The sequence below is a fragment of the Thalassophryne amazonica genome, chromosome 6, assembly GCF_902500255.1.
Source record: "Thalassophryne amazonica chromosome 6, fThaAma1.1, whole genome shotgun sequence".
Classification (NCBI taxonomy): domain Eukaryota; kingdom Metazoa; phylum Chordata; class Actinopteri; order Batrachoidiformes; family Batrachoididae; genus Thalassophryne; species Thalassophryne amazonica.
This window is the reverse complement of record NC_047108.1, coordinates 127,209,220-127,234,876: the sequence shown is the minus strand read 5'-3', so window position 1 is coordinate 127,234,876 and position 25,657 is coordinate 127,209,220. Positions and strand designations below refer to the sequence as shown.

The 25,657-nt window shown below is 40.9% G+C and overlaps 1 protein-coding gene across 1 annotated transcript; it reads left to right on the top strand.

Moving 5' to 3' along the window:
* The first annotated feature begins 1,709 nt into the window (after positions 1 to 1,709).
* On the top strand, positions 1,710 to 25,323 carry cbln4 (cerebellin 4 precursor). Its single transcript, XM_034173406.1, has 3 exons — positions 1,710 to 2,191; positions 7,650 to 7,766; positions 24,985 to 25,323. Exons 1-3 carry the CDS (start codon positions 1,925 to 1,927, stop codon positions 25,180 to 25,182), a joined length of 582 nt encoding a protein of 193 aa, XP_034029297.1. The 5' UTR covers positions 1,710 to 1,924; the 3' UTR covers positions 25,183 to 25,323.
* The last annotated feature ends 334 nt before the right edge of the window (positions 25,324 to 25,657 follow it).

Genomic DNA, 25,657 nt, shown 5'->3' with positions numbered 1-25,657 from the left:
TATCTTGAAAAAGGCATTGCTCTTATTTCTAAACTGATTTATGTTACAACTCAAGAACACATCAATAACACGATGACGCATGTTTGTTATCCAAGTTTAGTGTCATCATCAGATACTGTAATTAATGCTATATGTGTTGTGTTGTTGTGCTGCATTTACAAGTCATTCATAAGACTCCCGTGAGAATATCGCCAAGAGATTAGATACATGAGCGCATCACCTTTGTCCTCACGTCACTACAGGCTGACGTAAAAACAACTGATCAATTTGAAAATCCTTCTTCAGACGCACAAAGTGCTGCTGCTGCTGCATGATGCAAAAAGAAAGTACCTGTCAACCACTGTGAAAATAATACAAAAACAAACACACAAACACTAGATGGGGGACAGACAGGTATACCTGGACAGACAGGTCTGTCGGCTGCCCAACCTATAGGTTGGGCAAGTAGGCAGACAATCAATATCAGAATCAGAATCAAAATTATTGCCAAGTAAGTTCACACATATAAGGAATTTGATCTGGTGTTATTGGTGCATAAACAATAAAGAAAAGAAAAGAAAAGAAAAGAAAAACACTTCTGTTAGAAGTGAAAGAGTTAAATAAGTAAAACTATTCACCGTTAAATAAACATAACCTAATGAAATGGACTGTGCAAAAACAGGTGACTGGAGCACAGATGTTCACCTTTCAGTGCAGCAACGACCAGTCTGTCTTATGGTAGTGGGGGGGTGGGGGGGTAAGAGGCAGGGTAAGTGGGGGGCTGTGGTGTTGTTTATAAGTCAAGCTGTGGATGGAAAGAAGCTCTTTTTGTGTCTTGAGGTTTTGGTCTTGATGGACCTCAGCCTCCTGCCACCTGGGTGGGAGGGATTGGACACTATCTTCACAAAATAGATATTTCTCCTCAGTTTCTATCTGTGGGTCATTTGGTGCTTGGGAGTCCACCATTGGGTGTGTCCTCCTGGCGCTCAAACTTGCATGTGGCTGGTGTTTTTGGGTGGGGGTTGGGGCTTCTCCTGTGCTCCAGGCAGGAGCACCGCCAGGGATTGTGGGCCCCGTGAGAAGAAATTTTACTGCCCCCCCCCCCCCCCCCCCCCGTATTATTTTGTCAGTATTATAATTGTATTAGGGGCCTCTCTGGGCCCCTGTCAATCATGAGCCACTAGAATCCTTCTCCTTATTCTCCCCTTTTCAGCGCCCCTGGCTCCAGGTGGGGCTCAGCCATGTTTGGGTTACCTGGTCTTCAGGTTCCCTTCATTGGGATGCCTGTGCCCCCACCTGCATCTCGATGAGTCACTGCGTTTAAAGCAGTGGACTGTCCAGGATAAAAAAAAAAAAGAAGTCCGGCGTAGATCCTGCAGAGCGCAGAAATTATTATTATTATTATTATTCTTTAAAAAATAGACATGCAGGATAATTCATTTTGCGTATTTGACAATGATTCAGTGTGCATTGAAATTAATGAATAAGGCTTGTTTCAGCGCGGTTTAATGGAGAATTTAAGCTTTATCTAGGGGACAGGTAATTATTTCCCAGCACATGTGCGTGCGTAAAGTGGATGGCTGTGCGCGCACAGACGCAGCGCATCATTGCGGTTTCCAGCTGCTGTCAGACACGGAGCGGGACTGAGGCTATGGACCATTTATCGGCTGATCGGAACCTCTCAGACCGGATCAAGCTTATTCTGTCAAATATCCTTAAGGCTTATTTCGAAAGTGAAAATGAGGCGCAACCCTGCAGGTGGGTTTGAAAAGAAGATTCGGTTTTGTTGACGCCTCGCTCGGATATGGCACATTTGTGGATGCACTAAAGAGAGATTTCTGAGCAACGCGCAGCTGAGGAACCCGCGGAAACTTGGTACAGGAGACGGAGTCTCCTTACGCGTCGTGCGCCGCCGCAGCACCAGCCGCCGCCGCCGCGCAGCGCCATGGTGAGCTCCATCATACTGGTGCTCAGCTGGAGTGTGATGTCCGAGGTGGTCCGGGCTCAGAACGACACGGAGCCCATCGTGCTGGAAGGGAAATGCCTCGTGGTTTGCGACTCCAACCCCACCACGGATTTGAAGGCTTCGACCTCTCCGCTCGGCATCTCCGTGCGCGCCGCCAACTCCAAGGTGGCTTTCTCTGCGGTTCGCAGCAACAACCACGAGCCGTCCGAGATGAGCAACAAAACCAGAATCATCTACTTCGATCAGGTGAAAAAAAAAACAAAACAAAAAAAACAACAACAACACAAAACACATTTTCCGAGCGTTAAAAATTGCGCTTGTTTTGTGTTTTCCGGTGAGTTTCCTCCTCCGGTTCTGTTTTATATTCACTTTGCACCACAGGCTTTAGTTTGTATATTTTTTTTAAATTTATTTCTTTTTGGGTGGGGTGGGTGGGTGAGGGGTCATCTGGATGAGCGGCTGTGCAAGTGCACAAATCCTGCGCGAGCAGGTTGGACTGGATTAAGTGTGAGGGCGCGCGCGTCCCTCAGAGCCTGCACGCGCACTCAGGTTTGAGAGGCACCGTTTGTCTGGTACGCACGCGCGCCCACGCCCGCACCTACACGTGCACCCAAAGATGTTTGAGTCACACACAGCAGCAGCACCCGTTTCAGTTCCACAACATCGATATATACAGTATACACACACACACACACACACACACACACACACACACACACACACACACACACACATATATATATATATATATATATATATATATATATATATATATATATATATATACATATATATATATATATACATATATATATATATATATATATATATATATATATATGTTTGCTTTGAAAACGCTCATCAAAGGTCATTTGACAGGTGGGACGAGCTTTTTTACTGATTCCTACAGTTTGTGCTGCAACTAACTAATAATCAACATCACCTTTTTATTTTTAAACAATTCATTGTTTGGGGCTGTGAACTGTTTTAACCAAGTTTATTTCAAATTTTTGACCAGTTTAAACGCAGTTCAAAAAAAAAAAATTAACAATGGTTGAAAGGAATTTAAAACAGTTCATATCTAGTTTCAAACCAAACCAGTTCAAAGAAAAAAAAAGAAGCAAAAATCAGTTAAAAGTATTTTAAGTTCAGAACCATTTAAAACAGTTTATTTTTAGAGTGGTTTAACACATGTTTTTTAAACCCATTTTACTGTAATTCCTAAATTAAACTAAATGTAGTAATTACTGCAGGTTTAGAGTGAAAGGGATCAGAAGGTGCTCAACACACCCTGCAATATAAATGTACAAGTAAATATACGTCTGTAATGGTGTTTTTTTTTTTTACTCTATATGACCTCATCACAAATATTTTGCTGATCAATATATTCTTTAGATCATATAGTATATGCTTCTTGGTTGTTGAGATATACAAAAAGGTGTTTTTTCACACCATGTTTTCCTTGAACTTTGACCAAAATCACTTTGAGAGTCACTCATAAAACTGTTTCCTTGGATTTAATTTAAAACGTTATGTCAAGTGGTTCCAAGAAACTTTCAAATCTCCTAAGATACGAAACATTCTTAGAGCTGAATATAATGCATTTTATTTAGGAAGGTTGTATTGATTCAATGAAAAGTTTCTGAGTTTAATCTTAACCTTATAAAATAAGGCAGTTAACATAATTACACCTTAAAAAACTGACTTTGCTCAGTAAATCTCTTATTCTTTAACATCAGCAAAACACACACACGCAGAAAAAACACTGCCTTGCTTCATTGACACGCAGAGTAATAATACGTTTAAAATGGTCCAAAAGGAGGCATCATCTGGTTTTAAAGTAGTTTCAAGTGAAAATTAGTTGAAAATGTTCTAACCATAATGTCAAACATGTTTACACATGTAGGAACATTTAAAGCAGTAAAATAATAATAAAATAAAAAAAAATCCACATTTTATTGTAATTCTTAATTAGCACTATTTTAAGAACTGCAGACACCAGTGATTTAGAAAAAGTTTGAAACAGCAAAACAAACAAAAACAAGGTGTTATCTTGTTTTTAAGGAACTGTCTCTGCATTTACACATTTTACAGCCTTTGCAAACATTTTAAACATGTTTTTAAAAAACTTTCTATTCTTCTATTTTTACTTTTTTTTTGAACATTTAAACATCTTTGTGTGTTTTTAAACATCTTTGACATAACTAACACATTTGATCATAAATAATATCATCCTCTACTTTATTCTTTTTTTGGTTGCCCCAAACGCTGTCTTCTCACTGGTAGATTTCACAGTTTGAAAAGCACTGGTTAACCCATTCTATTGTAGGTGCTGAAGAACTTAAAAACAATTAAAACATATAACATTTCTCATTCTGAACTGCAAACATTTTAAGACATTTTAACCATCAGTTTGTTAGAGTTCAAGATGATACAAATGAAGGCACTATCTACGTACTTTAGAGGAAACTTTTATATGTTCTAAGAGCAGATTAACACTCTAAGGCAGCTAAAAATGACCTAAATCTGCATTTAACCCACAGAACTGTTTACAGTTTTTGCCGATTGCTTACACACATTTTGCAAAATTTGGCTGGCTGTGTCAAAACTCTACACATAAGCAAGATAAGACACAACACTTGCTGTAAAACACCTCACAGCTCTGTCAAAATGAAACCCTCCAGTCAAAACCTAAAACAATCCCTTCTGAAAATGTCATTCTAGCAATAAAAGAATACACACAGGCACCATTTTGAAACACTTTCACATCAACAGCAACACACTGATGTGTTTTACACAAAACACTGAAGTCTCACACACACACACACACACACACACACACACACACACACACACACACACACACACACACACACACACACACACACACTCATCCTCAACCACTTAGTGCAATTAAGGGTCGTGGGGGGCTGGAACCTATTTCAGCAGTCATAGAGCTTGAGGTGGGGTTCACCCAGGACGGGACACCAGTCTGTCACAGAATCAAATCAAATCAATTTTATTTATATAGCGCCAAATCATAACAAACAGTTGCCCCAAGGCGCTTTATATTATAAGGCAAGGCCATACAATAATTACAGAAAAACCCCAATGGTCAAAACGACCCCCTGTGAGCAAGCACTTGGCAACAGTGGGAAGGAAAAACTCCCTTTTAATCAATCAACTTTTTTCTTGTATAGCGCCAAATCACAACAAACAGTTGCCCCAAGGCGCTCCACATTGCAAGGCAAGGCCATACAATAATTATGAAACACAGTCTACGTCTAAAGCAACATAACCAAGGGATGGTCCAGGGTAACCCGATCCAGCCCTAACTATAAGCCTTAGCGAACAGGAAGAAACCTCCAGCAGAACCAGGCTCAGGGAGGGGCAGTCTTCTGCTGGGACTGGTTGGGGCTGAGGGAGAGAACCAGGAAAAAGACATGCTGTGGAAGAGAGCAGAGATCAATCACTAATGATTAAATGCAGAGTGGTGCATACAGAGCAAAAAGAGAAAGAAACAGTGCATCATGGGAACCCCCCAGCAGTCTAAGTCTATAGCAGCATAACTAAGGGATGGTTCAGGGTCACCTGATCCAGCCCTAACTATAAGCTTTAGCAAAAAGGAAAGTTTTAAGCCTAATCTTAAAAGTAGAGAGGGTGTCTGTCTCCCTGATCTGAATTGGGAGCTGGTTCCACAGGAGAGGAGCCTGAAAGCTGAAGGCTCTGCCTCCCATTCTACTCTTACAAACCCTAGGAACTACAAGTAAGCCTGCAGTCTGAGAGCGAAGCGCTCTATTGGGGTGATATGGTACTACGAGGTCCCTAAGATAAGATGGGACCTGATTATTCAAAACCACAGAGCCACAAACAAACACATTCACACCCACTCACACACCTATGGACAATTTAAAGATTCCAATCCACCTAACCTGCATGTCTTTGGATGTGGGAGGAAACCGGAGCATCCGGAGGAAACCCACACAAACAGGGGGAGAACATGCAAACTCCACACAGAAAGGCCACAAGGGGGAATTGAAGCCATGACCTTCTTGCTGTGAGGCAACAGTGCTAAGCACTAAGCCACCGTGCTGCCCACACTGAAGTAAATATATTTTTATTTACTGTTTCTCAAACAAGAGCTGAAAGCTATAGTAGTTAGCAACAATTTTTAATTTCAATTTCAATTTATTTTCATTTATATAGCTCCAAATCACAACAGAGTTGCCCCAAGGTGCTTCACACAAGTAAGGTCTAATCTTACTAAAACCCTGCAATATGTGCCCAAGGGGTGCTCTAAAAACGGAGACAAGCAGGGGGCCTAAGACGGTCTTAATGAGAAAAAATGATGTAACAATTTGCATAGATTTTCTTAAGTTATTTTACTGTAACTTCACTACATAAAGTTATTTCAACTTACTTACGCATTATGAAATAATTCAATTGAAATAAAAGAAAAAAATGTGCAAATTGTTACATCATTTTTTTTCATTGAGACAGCACCTTTTTTAGAGTGCAGCTTCCCTCAATGTGATGCTGTGGTTGATCACATGGTCCACCAAATTTGCTTGAATTTCATTTGAAACATTTCTCCTTCTTGCTCTTCTTTATCTTTGTCCTAGTCCACATATCTCTCTTTGTCTTCCTTGTCTTCTTCTTCTTCTTTCTCTGGGTCTTATCGCCTCCACAATTACAGATTTGACCAAATATCTGAGCTCTATTTGCGGCGCCAAATGTCAGACTGATTGGTGGTGTGTTTTCTGTATGAGTGTTTTCATATGTTTGCATAAGTATTTTCAATTGCCAGATGTGTTTTGCATTTTTACTAAAAGTGTTTTTCCAATGATAACAAGGCATTTTATCTTTGAGTTCAGTGTCCAATGTAGGAAACTGTGTGTGATGTTCTGCAACAACTGTGTTGAAGAATTGCAAACAAAGTACAAAGCAGAAATTGTGTTTAAGATATTGTCAGATTGTGTTTTAACTATTGTTACAAAAAGTTTTGGATTTGAAGTTTTAGTGTAAGCATTCACTTTTTGGATGGAAGCAGTTGGCGAAAACTGTAAAATGATTAAATAATCACAACTATCACACAAAATCAAACCAATCTGCACATTAAAGATGCTGCAACTTGTGAAAAATAGTTAATTTTTCCTTGGTAATTTTACTATACTTATGCACTTTATTTCCTGTCTTATATAATTTAAACAGTTTTAAGCTGGCTGATGTCTTTAGGGTGAGTCATTTTAATGCAGTAAGAATTGAAGTCATTTATTTGTGGAACAGGTATCGTTCATTAGCTTACTGGTGTCTGCTGCAGGCATCATTTGGACGAGCAGATCTGAAGCTTCTTTTCACTCAGCGATGTCATCGACCTTTATTTTCATTACTGAGTGTCCTGTAGAGAATCAGTTCTTTTTATTTATTTATTTTTTTAAACCCCATATTGAATCTATTCATCATTTTAGAAACTTAAATGCTGAGTTTGGGTCAGTTGGGGAACAATGAGCCAAGGTTGAATAAAGTGAATGTTTTATGTCAGCAGTTTGTTTGCTCTGTGTGTGTGTGTGTGTGTGTGTGTGTGTGTGTGTGTGTGTGTGTGTGTGTGTGTGTGTGTGTGTGTGTGTGTGTGTGTGTGTGTGTGTATTACAGCTGATGGTTTCTCATTTACACATTTCATGATGTTTTTTTCTTTTTTCTTCAGGTTCTCGTGAATGTTGGAAACTACTTCACATTTGAATCAGTGTTTTTGTCTCCCAGAAAAGGAATCTACAGTTTTAATTTCCACGTCATTAAAGTGTACCAGAGCCAAACCATACAGGTATTATTTCTATTTTATTTCACATTAAGTACCAGATTCAGTTATTTTCCATACTATTAACATAGTTGTATTTCAAACATTGTGGCTTTAAGCATATGTTCTTTTATTAAACATTCTTTAACATGTTTTCACATTATTTCATGAAGACAGGTTTAAATGTTGCCGTTAAGATGCCTGTTGTTGAGGTCAAATTTTCCTGCTGCATTGGTGCACTTCTATGTTGTGTCTGTACTGTGCAGAGAATTCTGGGTAACCAAACAATGTAGAAGCTTGTTGATGTGCAGTCCTGCCAACATTCAACATTGTGCTCTCTCTGTTGCACAGCAGGTCAAGTCAGGTCAGGGAGCATGCAAGGGTGTCACATGACACTGTATACACTGCACCACCTAATACTCCTATTTCACACAGCACCGTTCTATTATGATCCCCCACGATCCAGAATAAGTGTAAAAAGAGGATGAAATGGCTTATTCCAACATGCCTACTATCAGGTTGGCTTATAAAGTGCAGGTCTGGCAACTGGCTGGCTTAAAGCGCATAACTGGCAACCTGCTTGAAAACAAAAGTAACAAACGCTGCTTTTGCTTCAAATTTTTCCCTGATGGAGCACTATCAACCAAGTTTTATGCTGTACTCATTAGGACTAGACCGTTTAGAGATGTTTGTGAAGGTGCTAAGACTATGAACACCTGAAAGTGACTATGTAATAAGAATAACAGTGGTGGGCACAGATAACCAAAAAATTAACTTCAATAACATAAAGATAAACCGATAAACCACCCAAAAATGTATCGTAAGTTACAAATAATCGATAACCGATAATTCCGGTGTTGTCTATGGGACATTTGCAGTTACTAAAGAGCTGAAATTGATTTTTAACGCAATTGCTTTTGAAAGCATCAAAAGCGGTAAAAGATCTAAAGAATAAGCAAGAATGTTTGACCATGGTGCCCCCTGCAGGAAGCAACACAGACAAATCCTGAGAGCATCCACGAAATCAACTATTTACTAATCATAATCATTTTTCTTTCAACATTTTGCCACTGCTGGAAGCTCTTGTTTAAAACAATGCTCCCACCACAGAGACACACCAAGCGCAACCATAAGACCAACTCCCTATCAATTTCAACACTCCGGTCAGGCGGAGGTCTTGAAAAATAAAGTCATACTAACTTATGGTTTTTTGAAAATACTGATAGAATAACTCAATTAATGTCAATTCTGTCATTTGTACAAAGTTAAAATATAACATATATCTTTTAATGTTGAATAAGGCACTAACTCTAAGGTTTTGTAACAAACACAGACGGCAAAGCATTCTGGGTAAAAGTGCTAAACAGTGATTGGTTCAGTAATCCATTATGTAAACCACCACGTTAATGTGACGTGTGTCGTGTGTTGGTTTAAAGATAAATGTGCTTTTGTAAAATATTCCATTTTTATTTGTAAAAACAGGCATTTTTACGGAGCCCTGGAAGTGTCATCGCAATTGCATGTTTTAAAACTTTTATGATGTTGTAAAACGTGCACTCAGTATTAGTAAGTAAGTAAGTAAATTTATTTATATAGTGCCTTTCACAGACATAAGGCCATGTACACACGTTGTCGGTATTTGTAAAACCGAATATCTTACCCTTTCAGTTTGGGGAAAAAACTTCAACCACACTACGTCGTATAAAAAAAAAATCCATCCACATCGAACCGTATAAATGTGTTGTAATTAGTCTGCCACACCTTTGGGTGGCAGTACTGATTAAAATTCTATCCAATCAGGAGCCTTATTCTCTTGTCGTCACTTCCACAAAAACTAAAAACATGGCGCCAACCTCGTTCGTGTGGACCGATAAGGAGTCGGAAGTACTTCTAACCGTAGTTTTAGAATACAAAGTTAACATATATGCACACAAAAAGCGCCTGGACAATGGACAATACCAACACTTTGAGAGCAGCCATGTACCCAGACGTTTAATACTGCCATGAACACTCCTGGCCAGTAGATGGCAGTAGCAGCCTTGAAAAAATGGCAAACAAAATTCCAGATAATCCGTGTCTGCTACATTTAAGATTCGTGGAATTTAACAAACGCAAATACACTAACGTCTATAAACTCAGAGAATATATTCCCGAGAGTTTTAGGCACTAGAGTTTAATGCTGTTATCTGTGGACCCTGAACAGTGTCTGAAATGCATTTGTCCTGTCGTGAACATCTGAGATTACCTTATGCTACCCATAATGCATTGCTTCCTGGCACAGCATGTGCTCACAAAACCTTAAAAATTAGCACATTACTTTAAAACGAAAACATATATCTGATATTTTCACTTTATAAACTTCAGACATGACAATAATTTTAAATAACTTGTCTAAAATAAGTGGTTAAAATTTGAACCATAAGTTAAACATGTATGCCTCTGGATGACTTGGTGACATTGCGATTATATTAGTATGGTGTTAAAGGAAATGACATCGGAAGATAATTAGTCCGATGATGGTTTTTAAATTTATCTAAAAAGATAATCTGATAATGAAAACATTATCTTCGATAATTATCTGTTATCGGATTATCGGAAGTGTGCCCACCACTGAAGAATAAGAAGAACTTTATTCATTCTGAAGGAAATTGTTTTGCCAAAGTGCTGAAACAGCAAACAGTAAACTTTGTTTTTTCAGTGAAAACAGTGAGTACAACATGTTTATGACTGAAGACACTTGCACAAGATGTTGACAGTATTGCACGTAGCTCTGAGTAACTGAAAAAAAACCCTGATTATTATGTATTCATCCTGCAGAAGAGGGAGGAGTTATATAGTCTGATTGCGACAGGTAGGAAGGACCTCCTGTGATGTGTGGTGCATCTTGGTGGCCTTAGTCTTTGGCTGAAGGTGCTCTGACAGGACATCACTGTGGCATGCAGGGGGTGGGAGATGCTGCCCAGGATGCTGAGCAGTTTCCTCAACATCCTCCTCTCTGACACCCCCACCACAGACTCAGACAGAGCCAGCTCTCTTGATGAGCTTGTTGAGTTTGTTCATGTCAGCTGCTTTCAGCCTGCTGTCCCAGCACACTACACTAGAAGATGTTGCTGGAGACCAGCGAGTGATAAAACATTTGCAACATATTTCTGCAGACATTGAAAAATCTGAGCCTCCTGAGGAAGTGCACTCAGCTCTGACCTTTCTTATACACAGCATTTGTGTTACAGTCCAGTCCAGTTTGTCGTCTGTGTGGACACCCAGGTACTTGTAATACTTCACACTGTCCACCTCAGTTCCATTAATGGTAACTAGGTTTGGACGGGTCTTTCATCTTCTGAAACCCACGACCAGCTGCAGGTGGTTGAGTCCACACCACTCCACAAACCTGTCCACCACACTCCTGTACTCAGCCTCCTGGTCACTTCTGCAAGTGGCAGGACTGTGACCAGAACCTGAAGTCTGAGGTGTAGAGTGTGAACAGGAAGGAGACAGGACCGTGCCCTCCCCTGTGGTGCCCCCATGCTGCTCCTGTTGGTGTTGAGCGGCATTTTAATGACACAGATTTGGTGAATCGGGATGAAATTTTTGAAGAGCTTGAAAATTTCACCCCAATTTCAAAACTGGTGCCCATGATGGCTGCAACTACTGCGCATACCAAGTTTGTTCAAGATTGACAAAAGATGCCTCAAGAAGTTACTGTGATGCTTCAAAACATACCCCGATTTGATATTCGGGATAAAACGGGAAGGAACGGCGCTCTGTGGAATAGGGGTATAATGGACTTGGGTTCTGGATGGCATCCAGCCAGTCATACATCCGGTCCATCTCCATTTCCTCAAATTAACCATCTCTCTGCTCCAGCAAAATGAAATGTGGGTGTGTCCTTGATCTGCTCCATGCTGTGGTGTCCTCTGCTCTCAGACACCTGTGTGCTGGATCCTGCATAGAGAAACTTGCCACATGTCTGATATGTTGTAGCTGTTGTTTCCTCACAATGCAAGTGATACTCCTCATCTTAGTCTCTGCTTGTTTGACAGAAAGTCATTCGAGCAGTACCACGAATCCTCTGAAGAGACCTAGTACCAAAGACATGCAGTTGTTGACTTAGTTCACTGGTTAGCATCTAAGTCTAACAACCATGCAGTAAGCAAGGCAGCACCAGGGCCCTTATTTATCAATCATTCACACGCACAGATGTTTAAACTGTGTATGAACATTTGTACCCAAAGTACAGAATTTACCAACTTGTACTCAGGAATGTGTTTTATGCATGGATGCAAATGCAAAGCATCTAGTGATCGTGATTTCTAAATGAATTTTTCAATTTAATTTAATTTTCATTTATATAGCACCAAATCACAACAGAGTTGCCTCAAAGCGCTTCACACAGGTAAGGTCTAACCTTACCAACCCAGAGAGCAGAGCAACAGTGGTAAGGAAAAACTCCCTCTGAGGAAGAAACCTCAAGCAGACCAGACTCAAAGGGGTGACCCTCTGCTTGGGCCATGTTACAGACATAAAGTACAGAACAATTCACAAAACAAATATACAGGAAATGCTGTTGGTGCACAGGACAGGAGGGTCTCCAGCACAGGTACCACACCCATGTCTGGATGGAGCTGCACCTTAAACAGAGAGAAAAAACTGAATCAGGCATCAGAAAGACAAGAAATACGAGGTCTATTAGAAAAGTATCCGACCTTATTATTTTTTTCAAAAACCATATGGATTTGAATCACGTGTGATTACATCAGACATGCTTGAACCCTCGTGGGCATGCGAGAGTTTTTTCACGCCTGTCGGTTACGTCATTCGCCTGTGGGCAGTCTTTGAGTGAGGAGTCGTCCACCCGCTCGTCGATTTTTTTCATTGTTTAGGAATGGCTCAGAGACTGTTGCTTTGTTTGATAAAAAAAATTTCAAAACTGTAAGGCACAGCTGAGTGGACACCATTCAATAAATTCAGCTGGTTTTCGGTAAAAATTTTAACGGCTGATGAGAGATTTTGGTCTGGTAGTGTCGCTTTAAGGACGGTCCATGGCGCCTGACGGCGATCTGCGCTTCGAGGCGGCAGCGTCTCGCCATTTCAAGTTGAAAACTTCCACATTTCAGGCTCTGTTGATCCAGTAAGTCGTCAGAGAACAGAGAACTTTCAGAAGAAGTTGGCATGAGGAGTTTATTCGGACATTCCATTGTTAACGGTCATTTTGTAATGAAAGAACGTGCGGGCAGAGTCGCATGTCGGGCTGGACCCGACCGCGGGGGGTCGCGGCAGGAAAAACACCTCCGTTGGAAATCTTAACGGGCAAGTTGGAACATGCCCAAGCTGTTAAACAATTTCTCAGTTACTCACTTGTTGAAAGCCATTAAAAGCCGCCTGAATTCTACAAATGGTTTTCAACACGGAGGTGTTTTTCCTGTCGCGGCGCACACAGATTTGCCGAGTCATCACGGAAACGACTCGGCGAATTTGCGCGTACGTCTTTCAATAAAAAAAATGTCCTTAAACAGTGGAATGTCCGCATAAATTCCTCATGCCGGCCTCTTCTGAATCTTCTCTGTTCTCTCACAATGTCCTGGGTGAATTAAGCCTTAAATTAGGATGTTTTCAGCTCGAAACAGGCCGACGACAGCGCCTGGAAGCGCTGCAGGACGTCCCGCTCCGTGGGACGTCCTTACAGCGACAGAAACACCCCATAATCTCTCATCAGCCGTTAAACTTTTCACAGAAAACCAGCTTAATTTCTCGAATAGTGTCCACTCGGATATTCCTCACAGGTCCAGAAAAAATTTTGATAAAGCAACGCGCGCCGTCTCGAGCAGCGTGTGAAACAAAGGAATTCAGCCGAGAGGGCGGGACCACATCTCACTCAAGGCCTGCCCACAGGGAAATGACATCACCGACACGTGTGAAAAAACTCACGCATGCGCACGAGGGTTCAAGCATGATTGGTGTAATCGCATGTCATTCAAATCCATATAGTTAAAAAAAAAAATAAAAGGGTCGGTTTATTATCTAAGAGACCTCGTACAGTATAATTTGTCAGCATTAAACAACAAGAAAAACAGAAGAAATACTAAGGTGATCACCAGCCACTAGCCCTAAACTTCACTAAAAGACCCAGAATTTAGGTAAAGTTGAGGCCGTGCTCCATTTACAAATAAAATGAATTAAAAGAGTAAAAAGCATAGTAACACACTGTACCAGTATGCTAGTCATACGAAAGGGAAAATAAGTGCGTCTTAAGTCTGGACTTGAAAGTCTCCACAGAATCTGACTGTTTTATTGAAGCAGGGAGATCATTCCACAGAACAGGGACACGAAAAGAGAAAGCTCTGTGACCTGCAAACTTCTTATTCACCTTAGGGACACAAAGTAGTCCTGCACCCTGAGAACGCAAAGCTCGGGCCGGTACGTAAGGTTTAATTAGGTCAGCTAGGTAGGGAGGTGCCAGTCCATGAATAATTTTATAGACTAGTAGCAGAACCTTAAAATCTGATCTCACTGGGACAGGAAGCCAGTGAAGAGATGCCAAAATGTGCGTAATGTGGCCGAACTTTCTGCTTCATGTGAAAAGTCTGGCTGCAGCATTTTGAACCAATTGGAGACCCCTAATGCTGGACTGCAGTAAACCAGAAAATAGAACATTGCAGTAGTCCAATCTAGAAGAGATAAACGCATGGGTCAGGGTCTCAGCATCAGCCATAGACAGGATGGGAGGAATCTTCACTATATTTTGCAGGTGGAAGAAAGCAGTCCTCATAATATTTGTAATGTGGAGGTCAAAGGACAATGTAGGATCAAAATTACCCCAAGGTTCCTCACTTTGTCAGTGTGATGTATGACACATGATCTTAGGCTGAGCATTAACTGGTCAAATTGATGCCGATGTCTCACTGGAACAAGAACCATCATTTCAGTCTTATCAGAGTTTAAAAGGAAGTTTGTAGACATCCAACTTCTCACTGATGCAAGGCAATTTTCTAAGGATTTTATATGAACGAGATTACCAGCAGTTATCAGCATGTATAACTGAGTATCATCAGCATAGCAGTGAAAGGTAATCCTAAAATGCCGCAATATGTGTCCAAGGGGTGCTGTATAAAGGGAGAAAAGCAGGGGGCCTAAGATGGACCCCTGTGGAACCCAAAATTTCATGTCACTAAGGTTAGAGGTATTGTTACTGTACAAAACACAGTGAGAACGACTGGACAAGTATGACATCAGCCATGCAAGGGCACTCCCAGTAATCCCAAAATGATTTTCCATCCGATCGAGCAGAATATGATGAAACATGGCACTATGACTGAATGGTTTTTACCAGTGGTTGGATTCAAAGCTGGTTGTGGACTACTCATTGCCACCTAGTGTTTCCAAATCTCACTGCTCTGGCCACACAAAGGCACCTCCATCTCTGCTTCACAAGTTTCTTTTCTTTGCTATCTTATCCCTGATTCTACAACCCCTGGCAAAAATTATGGAATCACCGGCCTCGGAGGATGTTCATTCAGTTGTTTAATTTTGTAGAAAAAAAGCACATTACAGACATGACACAAAACTAAAGTCATTTCAAATGGAAACTTTCTGGCTTTAAGAAACACTATAAGAAATCAAGAAAAAAAAGATTGTGGCAGTCAGTAACGGTTACTTTTTTAGACCAAGCAAAGGAAAAAAATATGGAATCACTCAATTCTGAGGAAAAAATTATGGAATCACCCTGTAAATTTTCATCCCCAAAACTAACACCTGCATCATATCAGATCTGCTCATTGACATTGACCCTATGTGTCTTTTTGCAAGGAATGTTTTTGCAGTTTTTGCTCTATGGCAAGATGCATTATCATCTTGAAAATAGATTTCATCATCCCCAAACATCCTTTCAATTGTTCAAAATATCAACATAAAGTTGTGCATTTATTGATGATGTAATGACAGCCATCTCCCCAGTGCCTTTACCTGACATGCAGCCCCATATCATCAATGACTGTGGAAATTTACATGTTCTCTTCAGGCAGTCATCTTTATAAATCTCATTGGAAAGGCACCAAACAAAAGTTCCAGCATCATCACCTTGCCCAATGCAGATTCGAGATTCATCACTGAATATGACTTTCATCCAGTCATCCACAGTCCACAATTGCTTTTCCTTAGCCCATTGTAACCTTGTTTTTTTCTGTTTAGGTGTTAATGATGCCTTTCGTTTAGCTTTTCTGTATGTAAATCCCATTTCCTTTAGGCGGTTTCTTACAGTTCGGTCACAGACGTTGACTCCAGTTTCCTCCCATTCGTTCCTCATTTGTTTTGTTGTACATTTTTCGATTTTTGAGACATATTGCTTTAAGTTTTCTGTCTTGACGCTTTGATGTCTTCCTTGGTCTACCAGTATGTTTGCCTTTAACAACCTTCCCATGTTGTTTGTATTTGGTCCAGAGTTTAGACACAGCTGACTGTGAACAACCAACATCTTTTGCAACATTGCGTGATGATTTACTCTCTTTTAAGAGTTTGATAATCCTCTCCTTTGTTTCAATTGACATCTCTCATGTTGGAGCCATGATTCATGTCAGTCCACTTGGTGCAACAGCTCTCCAAGGTGTGTTCACTCCTTTTTAGATGCAGACTAACGAGCAGATCTGATATGATGCAGGTGTTAGTTTTGGGGATGAAAATTTACAGGGTGATTCCATAATTTATTCCTCAGAATTGAGTGATTCCATATTTTTTCCCCTCTGCTTGGTCTAAAAAAGTAACCGTTACTGACTGCCACAATTTTTTTTTCCTGATTTCTTATAGTGTTTCTTAAACCCAGAAAGTTGCCATTTGAAATGACTTTAGTTTTGTGTCATGTCTGTCATCTGCTTGTTTTCTACAAAATTAAACAACTGAATGAACATCCTCCGAGGCCGGTGATTCCATAATTTTTGCCAGGGGTTGTAGTAAGGAACACAAGCAACATTCTCATCATATGTGCTTAATCTTAATTTCTGAATGCAAATGTCCATGAACATGCACAAGCATGAAGTTTAGAACTTGTGATTAATCAGCTGTTGTGTTTATGAATGGTGTGCACATGTGTGATAAATGCAGATTTTTTTTGTACTTAATACTTAATACAGTTCTGCATTACCACTGGGAGAATACAGAACTGTAAAGTGGAAGCGTTACTCACCCGTGTCTGAAAGTGCAGGAATACAGAATTTAAAAAAACGAATGAATGAATGAATAAATTTTATTTGGTGCACGCACGTGCACACACACACACACACACACACACACACACACACACACACACACACACACACACACACACACACACACACACACACACACACACACACACTTAACAAAAGAATCTCATAATACAAAACAAAAGAAAACAAAAACTCAATTTCGAAAGGCTGAAGCAAAAGCTTATAAACTTTCACCCTTTCACCAGTTGCTATATACACAATTATGTACTCATAACAACAAATACCAAAAAAGAAAAAAAAGACCACAAAGACAAGCAGAGACAATATAGATAATCAGTAAACTAAAATATCTGCACACCGCAGAACAAACAGCAGTATAACACACAGATAAAACAGAAGAACAGTAACAAAGTCAGTTAACCTAATTTATCGGACTATATAATAATAAATGACATTGTTTTTATGAAATCTTTTCAAGCCAGCCAAAGTAACAGATCATTTAATACTATCGGAACAGTTATTCCAGATTTTAACACCTTTCAAAGAGATGCAGTGACTTTTTACAGTAGCTTGAATCTTTAAGCTGTCAAATACTAATGTTCCTCTCAGGTGATAACAGGACTCCCTCATTTTAAACAGTTCCTGGACATGTTTAGGCAAGAGTTTATTATTAACTTTATACATGGTCTGTATCGTAATATATTCAACCAAGTCCCAAAATTTCAAAATGTGTAGACAAGCAAACAGTGGGTTTGTTGGATCATGGTATGTTTTTTTTTTTTTTTTACTTATAACTCTTTGAGCTTTCTTTTGTAACAGAAATATTGGGTGTGTGTTTGTTTTATACATGTTTCCTCAAACTTCAATGCAGTAGGTCATGTGTGGGACAAGCAATGAATGATACAGTGTAACCAACGAATGCTGGGAGAGGAAGTATTGTGCTTTATACAGAATCATGATGACTTTTGACATTTTGGATTTAACATAATTTATATGAGTTTTCCAACTTAATTTATCATCGATAAACACTCCAAGAAACTTGGTTTCGGTTACTATTTCAATTTCAGCATCATTCAGTGATAAGTTTCTACTTAAGTTCCTGGGCTAATTTCCAAATATAATACATTTTGTTTTACCCAAATGAAGCGATAATTTATTTGAACCAAACAGTATTTAAATTTTCGTAGTTCCCTCTCCATCATGTCCAGGAGCTGTCCCAAATGATCCCCACTACCAAACACAGTTGTATCACCAGCAAACAAAATACATCTCACAGACTTGGAAACCAAACCCATCCATCCATCCATCCATCCATTTTCTTCCACTTTATCCGGAGTCGGGTCACGGGGAAAGCAGCTCAAGCAAACCCGCCCAGACCTCCCGATCCACACACACCTCCCCCAGCTCCTCCGGGGGAACCCCAAGGCGTTCCCAAGGCAGCCGAGAGATGTAGTCCCTCCAGCGTGTCTTGGGTCTTCCCCGGGGCCTCCTCTCAATGGGACGTGCCGGGAACACCTCTCCAGCGAGGCGTCCAGGGGGCATCCGGAAGAGATGCCCGAGTCACCTCAGCTGACTCCTTTCGATGTGGAGGAGCAGCGGCTTGACTCCGAAATCCTCCCGAGTGACCAAGCTCCTCACCCTATCTCTAAGGCAGCGCCCAGCCACCCTGCGGAGGAAACTCATCTCGGCCGCTTGTACTCGTGATCTTGTTCTTTCGGTCATGAGCCAAATCTCATGACCATACGTGAGGATCGAAACATAGATAGATCGGTAAATCGAGAGCTTTGCCTCCCTACTCAGCTTTCTCTTCACCACGACGGTCCGATACAGCGACCGCATCACTGCAGATGCTGCACCGATCTGTCTATCGATCTCAAGCTCCATCCGTCCCTCACTCATGAACAAGACCCCGAGATACTTAAACTCCTCCACTTGAGGCAAGGACACTCCACCGACCTGAAGAGGGCAAACACCTTTTTCCGGTCAAGAACCATGGCCTCAGATTTGGAGGTGCTAATTTTCATCCCAGACGCTTCACACTTGGCTGCAACTGCCCCAGCGCACACTGAAGGTCCTGATTTGATGAAGCCAACAGAACCACATCGTCCGCAAACAGCAGAGACGAGATTCTGTGGTTCCCAAACCAGACCTCCTCTACACCCTGGCTGTGCCTAGAAATTCTGTCCATAAAAATAATGAACAGAACCGGTGACAAAGGGCAGCCCTGGCGGAGACCAACGTGCACTGGAAACAGGTTTGAATTACTACCGGCAATGTGAACCAAGCTCCTGCTGCGGTCGTACAGGGACCGGATAGCCCTTAGCAAAGGACCCCAGACCCCGTACTCCTGGAACCCCCCACAGGGTGCCCCGAGGGACACGGTCGAATGCCTTCTCTAGATCCACAAAACACATGTGGACTGGTTGGGCAAACTCCCATGAACCCTTGAGCACCCGATGGAGTGTGTAGAGCTGGTCCAGTGTGCCATGACCAGGACGAAAACCACACTGCTCCTCCTGAATTCGAGGTTCAACCATCAGTCGAATTATCCTCTCCAGTACTCTGGAATAGACCTTACCGGGGAGGCTGAGGAGTGTGATCCCCCTATAGTTGGAACACACCCTCCGGTCCCCCTTCTTAAACAGAGGGACCACGAGCCTGGTCTGCCAATCCAGAGGCACTGTCCCCGATCGCCACGCGATGTTGCAGATGCGTGTCAGCCAAGACAGTCCACCAACATCCACAGACTTAAGGTACTCAGGATGGATTTCATCCACCCCAGGAGCCTTGCCACCAAGGAGCTTTCTAACCACCTCGGTGACTTCGGCCTGGGTAATGGATGAGTCCGCCTCTGAGTCCCCAGTCTCTGCTTCCTCTTTGGAAGACGTGACGATGCGATTGAGGAGATCCTCGAAGTATTCCTTCCACTGCCCGACAACATCTCAGTCAGGGTCAACAGCTCCCCACCCGCACCGTAAACAGTGCTGGTGGAGAGCTGCTTCTGCCTCCTGAGGCGCCGGACGGTTTGCCAGAATCTCTTTGAGGCCGACCGACAGTCCTCCTCCATGGCCTCCCCGAACTCCTCCCAGACCCGAGTTTTTGCCTCTGCAACTGCACGGGCTGCGGCACGCTTGGCCTGCCGATACCTGTCAGCTGCCTCCGAGGTCCCACCTACAACAAAGATAAGTAGGACTCCTTCTTCAGCTTGTCGGCATCCCTTACTTCCGGCGTCCACCACTGGATTCGGGGATTGCCGCTGCGACAGGCACCAGAGACCTTGTGACCACAGCTACGAATGGCCGCATCAACAGTGGAGGTGGAGAACATGGTCCACTCGGACTCCATGTCTCCAACCTCCCCCGGGATCTGGGAGAAGCTCTCCCGGAGGTGGGTGTTTCTGTTGTATATTAATGATATAGGTTTGGTTTCCACCTCCACCTCTGGAAACCAAACCTATATCATTAATATAGGTAAATAGCTAGCTATCCAATCAAGGGCCACTCCTCTAATACTGTACTTCTATAATTTGTCCAATAGTAAAGTGTGATCTATGGTATCAAATGCTTTCTGCAAATCAAAGAAAACTCCTACAGTGTATTTCTTCTTCTCTATTGCATTTGTAACTTGTTCAACAAAATCAATTAAAGCCAGTGAACTAGTATGATTTTTTCTAAAACCATACTGCTGTTCACTCTGTATGTAATGTTTAGTTATGAAATTGTTCAACCTCCTCACAAATATCTTTCCCAGAATTTTTGAAAACTGTGGTAACAATGAGATTGACCTGTAGTTTGAAAAGACATGTTTGTCACCAAATTTGAATCATGGTATCACCTTAGCCATTTTCATTTTGAAAGGAAATTTCCCAGTCATCAGTGACAAATTACAAATATATGTCAAGTGTTTAACAATACAATCGATAACATTTTTATCAAAAACATATCAAGGTTGTCACTGTCAGTTGATTTTTTCCCCTTTTAGCTTCTGAACTATGTTAATAATTTCATTTTCATCTGTTTCTTTAATATACATTGAGTCCAGAGTTGTATTAATTATTTTGCTGTTATCCAAAGAGCATGTTTTTGAAGATACAATTTAATTTGATAAGTTTTTACCCACATTAACAAAATAGTTGTTGAAATGATCTGCAATAACTTTATTTTCTTTTACGATTTTGTCAGAATCTGTATGAAAAGAAGATGGATAATCTTTAACAACTTTTTTCTTTAATGATTTCGTTTAAAATTTTCCAAGTGCCTTTAATGTTGGTTTTATTTTTTCCAATAAATTGCAGTAATATTGCTTCTTACATGATTGCATAATGTTCGTTAATTTGTTTTTGTATGTCTTATATTTTCTTTCATCTTATTTTGTTCTGAATTTTATAAAATGCTTGTACAAATTTTTTTTCTTTTACATGCATTCTGAAGTCCCTTTGTAACCCAAGGTTTATCAGTTTTCTGCATTTTATTTCACTTCTTGGCATAAATGGGCAATGTTTGTCATACAAGTTGGAAATAATGGAAATAAATAATTAATAATAATAATAGTAGAGAAGCTTGAATCTTCGACTGGACTGGATTGCTTGACGCGTCAAGCAAGACAGAAGTCAGACCACCAGAGCAAGAATTTTAGCTGAGGAAGCTTCTGCGATGTGAGGCGAAACGTCCTCGCGTCAAGCAACCCAGTCCAGTCGAAGATTCAAGCTTCTCTACTATGGAAACCACCTGGACAACTGAGAGCCTACACAGAAACATAATAATAATAGTAATAGATTTTATTTATAACACACTTTACATTTGAAGCAAATCTCAAAGTGCACAGTACAGAGAACAATAAACAATGAACAATACAAAAACAATAAAAAAGCAATAAAAGTAAACAGAAAAGCAATAGTGGACATGTCTATCTCGGCTTTCAATGCTTACCAGTCGAGTGAGTTATAAGAGAAATTGTGGAGAGCTGGGCTTGTCCGAACTTGTCCTCTGACACGCCGAAACGGAGGTGTTCCTTTGTCTCGCTTGAACAGCGAATCGGTTGTGACGCACAAAGCCTCCGCGCGGCTTTCCACGACAAAATCTCTTGTTAAAAGTGAAATCTGCCGGAAAATGGTTGATGTCCAGCTCTTGTGATAACCAGAGAAAGTGCACACGACGGTCCCAGCTCCACACAGCCATCCTTTTAGAAATGATCCGGTGGTTCGTGCCTGTCGTCGCGGCTCTGAGCGCAGCGCACCGACCGCCATTGTGGGCCATCCTTAAAGCTGTAGTTACAGTCCTTATTCTCTGTGAAGCCCGTAAAATTTCCACCGAAAGCCAGATTAATTTTTCGAATGGTTTCCAGCTGCCAGTCTCTAACAGCTTCTGAAAAAATTCTGATGGAAAAAAACCCCAAATCATTCCGCCATTTCCAGACAATGAAAATCCGACGAGGGGGCGGGACCACTCCTTCCACAAGGCGTGTTCACAGGTGAATGACGTCACCAACAGGCGTGGAAAAACTCACGCATGCACACAAGGATTCAAGCTTGTCTGACGTGAAAACATATGAATCAAATCCATATTTAAAAAATAAAAAATAAAAAGGTACAATACTTTATGAACAGACCTCGTAATTATGTTTTTGATTTTTCACATTTAATTTCCACTGTGATACATTCCATAACATTTTCCAAAAAAATGACATGTTTTGGATAATTTCACTTTGATAATTTGTACATAAAGTGCTATACCACCACCCCATGTTTTATCCTATCTGTGGCCAAAAAAAATAAAAAATAAAAATAAACAAAACAACAAGTCATATCCCTCAAGCTGGACAGAGTCAACCAACTCCTCTCTCAACCAAGTCTCAGTAATTGCAATAATAGAAAAACATTTATTAGATATATTTAAGCAGTCCTGAATTTTTGAATAGTTTGTGAGAAGACTTCTACTATTAAAGCATATAATGGAGAAAATCCCATTTGTCAAAGAATAATAAGTATTTACAGTTATGAGTAATATTTTCACGAAAAAAAACCCAATCAGGATCAATATTATTTTCGATATGAAATCTATATTTGGTGTCTTCAAAATGTTTTAAATTGAACTCCTGTGCAGGAGTAAGTTGCGATAACTCGGTTGTCATATTTAAGGAAACGTAATCCACAGTCTGAAAAAAGCAATACAGCAAAATTAACTTCCCGGTGTAAACCTAAATATGGTGTAGAGTCTCTCAAAATTAGTCCCTTAACAAATCAAGAAACATCCTTATTCAAAGTGTTCCAACTGACTCATGTTCCTGATGCACAGTCCTCTGACATTTTCAGGAGCATCCTTCGGTTTGATAAAAACCCTACAGTTTGTGACCCAGACTGAATTTAGTTTGCCCTGTTTTTTAAGCAGCCTTGCTTTCCTGGTGATGTCTGTGTTATTTTTAGTAAGATGTTCATTGATATAAATGTTTGTGCCTTTCAACTTCCTTCCCTGTCTAAGTATACTCAACAAAAATATAAACGCAACACTTTTGGTTTTGCTCCCATTTTGTATGAGATGAACTCAAAGATCTAAAACTTTTTCCACATACACAATATCACCATTTCCCTCAAATATTGTTCGCAAACCAGTCTAAATCTGTGATAGTGAGCACTTCTCCTTTGCTGAGATAATCCATCCCACCTCACAGGTGTGCCATATCAAGATGCTGATTAGACACCATGATTAGTGCACAGGTGTGTCTTAGACTGCCCACAATAAAAGGCCACTCTGAAAGGTGCAGTTTTGTTTTATTGGGGGGGGATACCAGTCAGTATCTGGTGTGACCACCATCTGCCTCATGCGGTGCAACACATCTTCGCATCATCCGTGAAGAGAACACCTCTCCAACGTGCCAAATGCCAGCGAATGTGAGCATTTGCCCACTCAAGTCGGTTACGACGACGAACTGGAGTCAGGTCGAGACCCCGATGAGGACGACGAGCATGCAGATGAGCTTCCCTGAGACGGTTTCTGACAGTTTGTGCAGAAATTCTTTGGTTATGCAAACCGATTGTTTCAGCAGCTGTCCGAGTGGCTGGTCTCAGACGATCTTGGAGGTGAACATGCTGGATGTGGAGGTCCTGGGCTGGTGTGGTTACACATGGTCTGCGGTTGTGAGGCTGGTTGGATGAACTGCCAAATTCTCTGAAATGCCTTTGGAGACAGTTTATGGTAGAGAAATGAACATTCAATACACGAGCAACAGCTCTGGTTGACATTCCTGCTGTCAGCATGCCAATTGCACGCTCCTTCAAATCTTGCGACATCTGTGGCATTGTGCTGTGTGATAAAACTGCACCTTTCAGAGTGGCCTTTTATTGTGGGCAGTCTAAGGCACACCTGTGAGGTGGGATGGATTATCTCGGCAAAGGAGAAGTGCTCACTATCACAGATTTAGACTGGTTTGTGAACAATATTTGAGGGAAATGGTGATATTGTGTATGTGGAAAAAATTTTAGATCTTTGAGTTCATCTCATACAAAATGGGAGCAAAACCAAAAGTGTTGCGTTTATATTTTTGTTGAGTGTAGTTCAACCTTGTGCCTTCTATTTGCAAAGCGAACGTTGATTACTGGAGTGGACATCTTGTTCCGGGTCGGCAAAGTGTGACATGCTTCGATATTTTTGTTGTTAATGTCGATATGTTTACTATGGAGGAATGCAGTCACCTGTTCCTCCGTGGTTTCCTCATGACCACCGTCCTCCGCAGTAACTCCCCTTACCGCCTGTGAAAAGGACCTCAGTTTGATTTTTAATCCAGAGATGATGATGTTGATGATGAGATTCTGTTCATTCTTGAGTACTGCTGCAAATCGGACACTCGATTTTCCAAATTTTCTGTTCATATTCAGTATTTTGTCACTTTAGCTGTTTGATTTCTCCCAGCAGTTCTGTGATGATGTGGTTCTGCTTTATCTAAGCCATTTCTGCAGATAACATGTTCATGGACTCAAACAAAACAGCCTTTAGAGGGATTTGTTGTACAAAACAGTACAGTCCCTTGCTAATTGTGATTCCTGTTGGGTTGCACAGGTGAACTTGATGTTGAACGGGAAACCGGTCATCTCTGCCTTTGCGGGTGACAAAGACGTTACACGTGAGGCGGCCACCAATGGAGTTCTGCTTTATCTGGAAAAAGAGGACAAAGTCTATCTAAAGCTGGAGAAGGGAAACCTGGTTGGTGGATGGCAGTACTCTACATTTTCTGGCTTTCTTGTGTTCCCTCTGTAAAAAAAAAAAAAAAAAAAAAAAAAAAGCAACAACAAAGAAAAAAAGAAGTTGTAAGCTTACTGACTTTTCCGTAATGTGTTGTGGCTGTATATTTGGAACAGATGGATTAAAAAAAACAAAACAGACATGGACCAACAAACGGAGAAGATATAAGCATTCAAAATTATTAAAAAAATAATTTAAATGTTCTTTGTCGCTAAATATGTGTTCCTGTCACTCAGACAGCATCCAATAGTATAATTCAATCTTCAACATGCTGGAATATGTTTAGTGTGGGTGATTTTTCTTTTACAGCTACGCCCTTTCGGTGTGTACAGGGTTGAGTTCATTGAGTGACGTCAGCAAAGTGAACCGTTATCGCTCGGACAACTGATGAATCGATGATAAAATCAGACCTTCAGATCTGATAACATGTCAGCTGTAATTCTGGTGTTTGCATTTACTCAAATATAAACATCAGTGTAACAGACTGTTG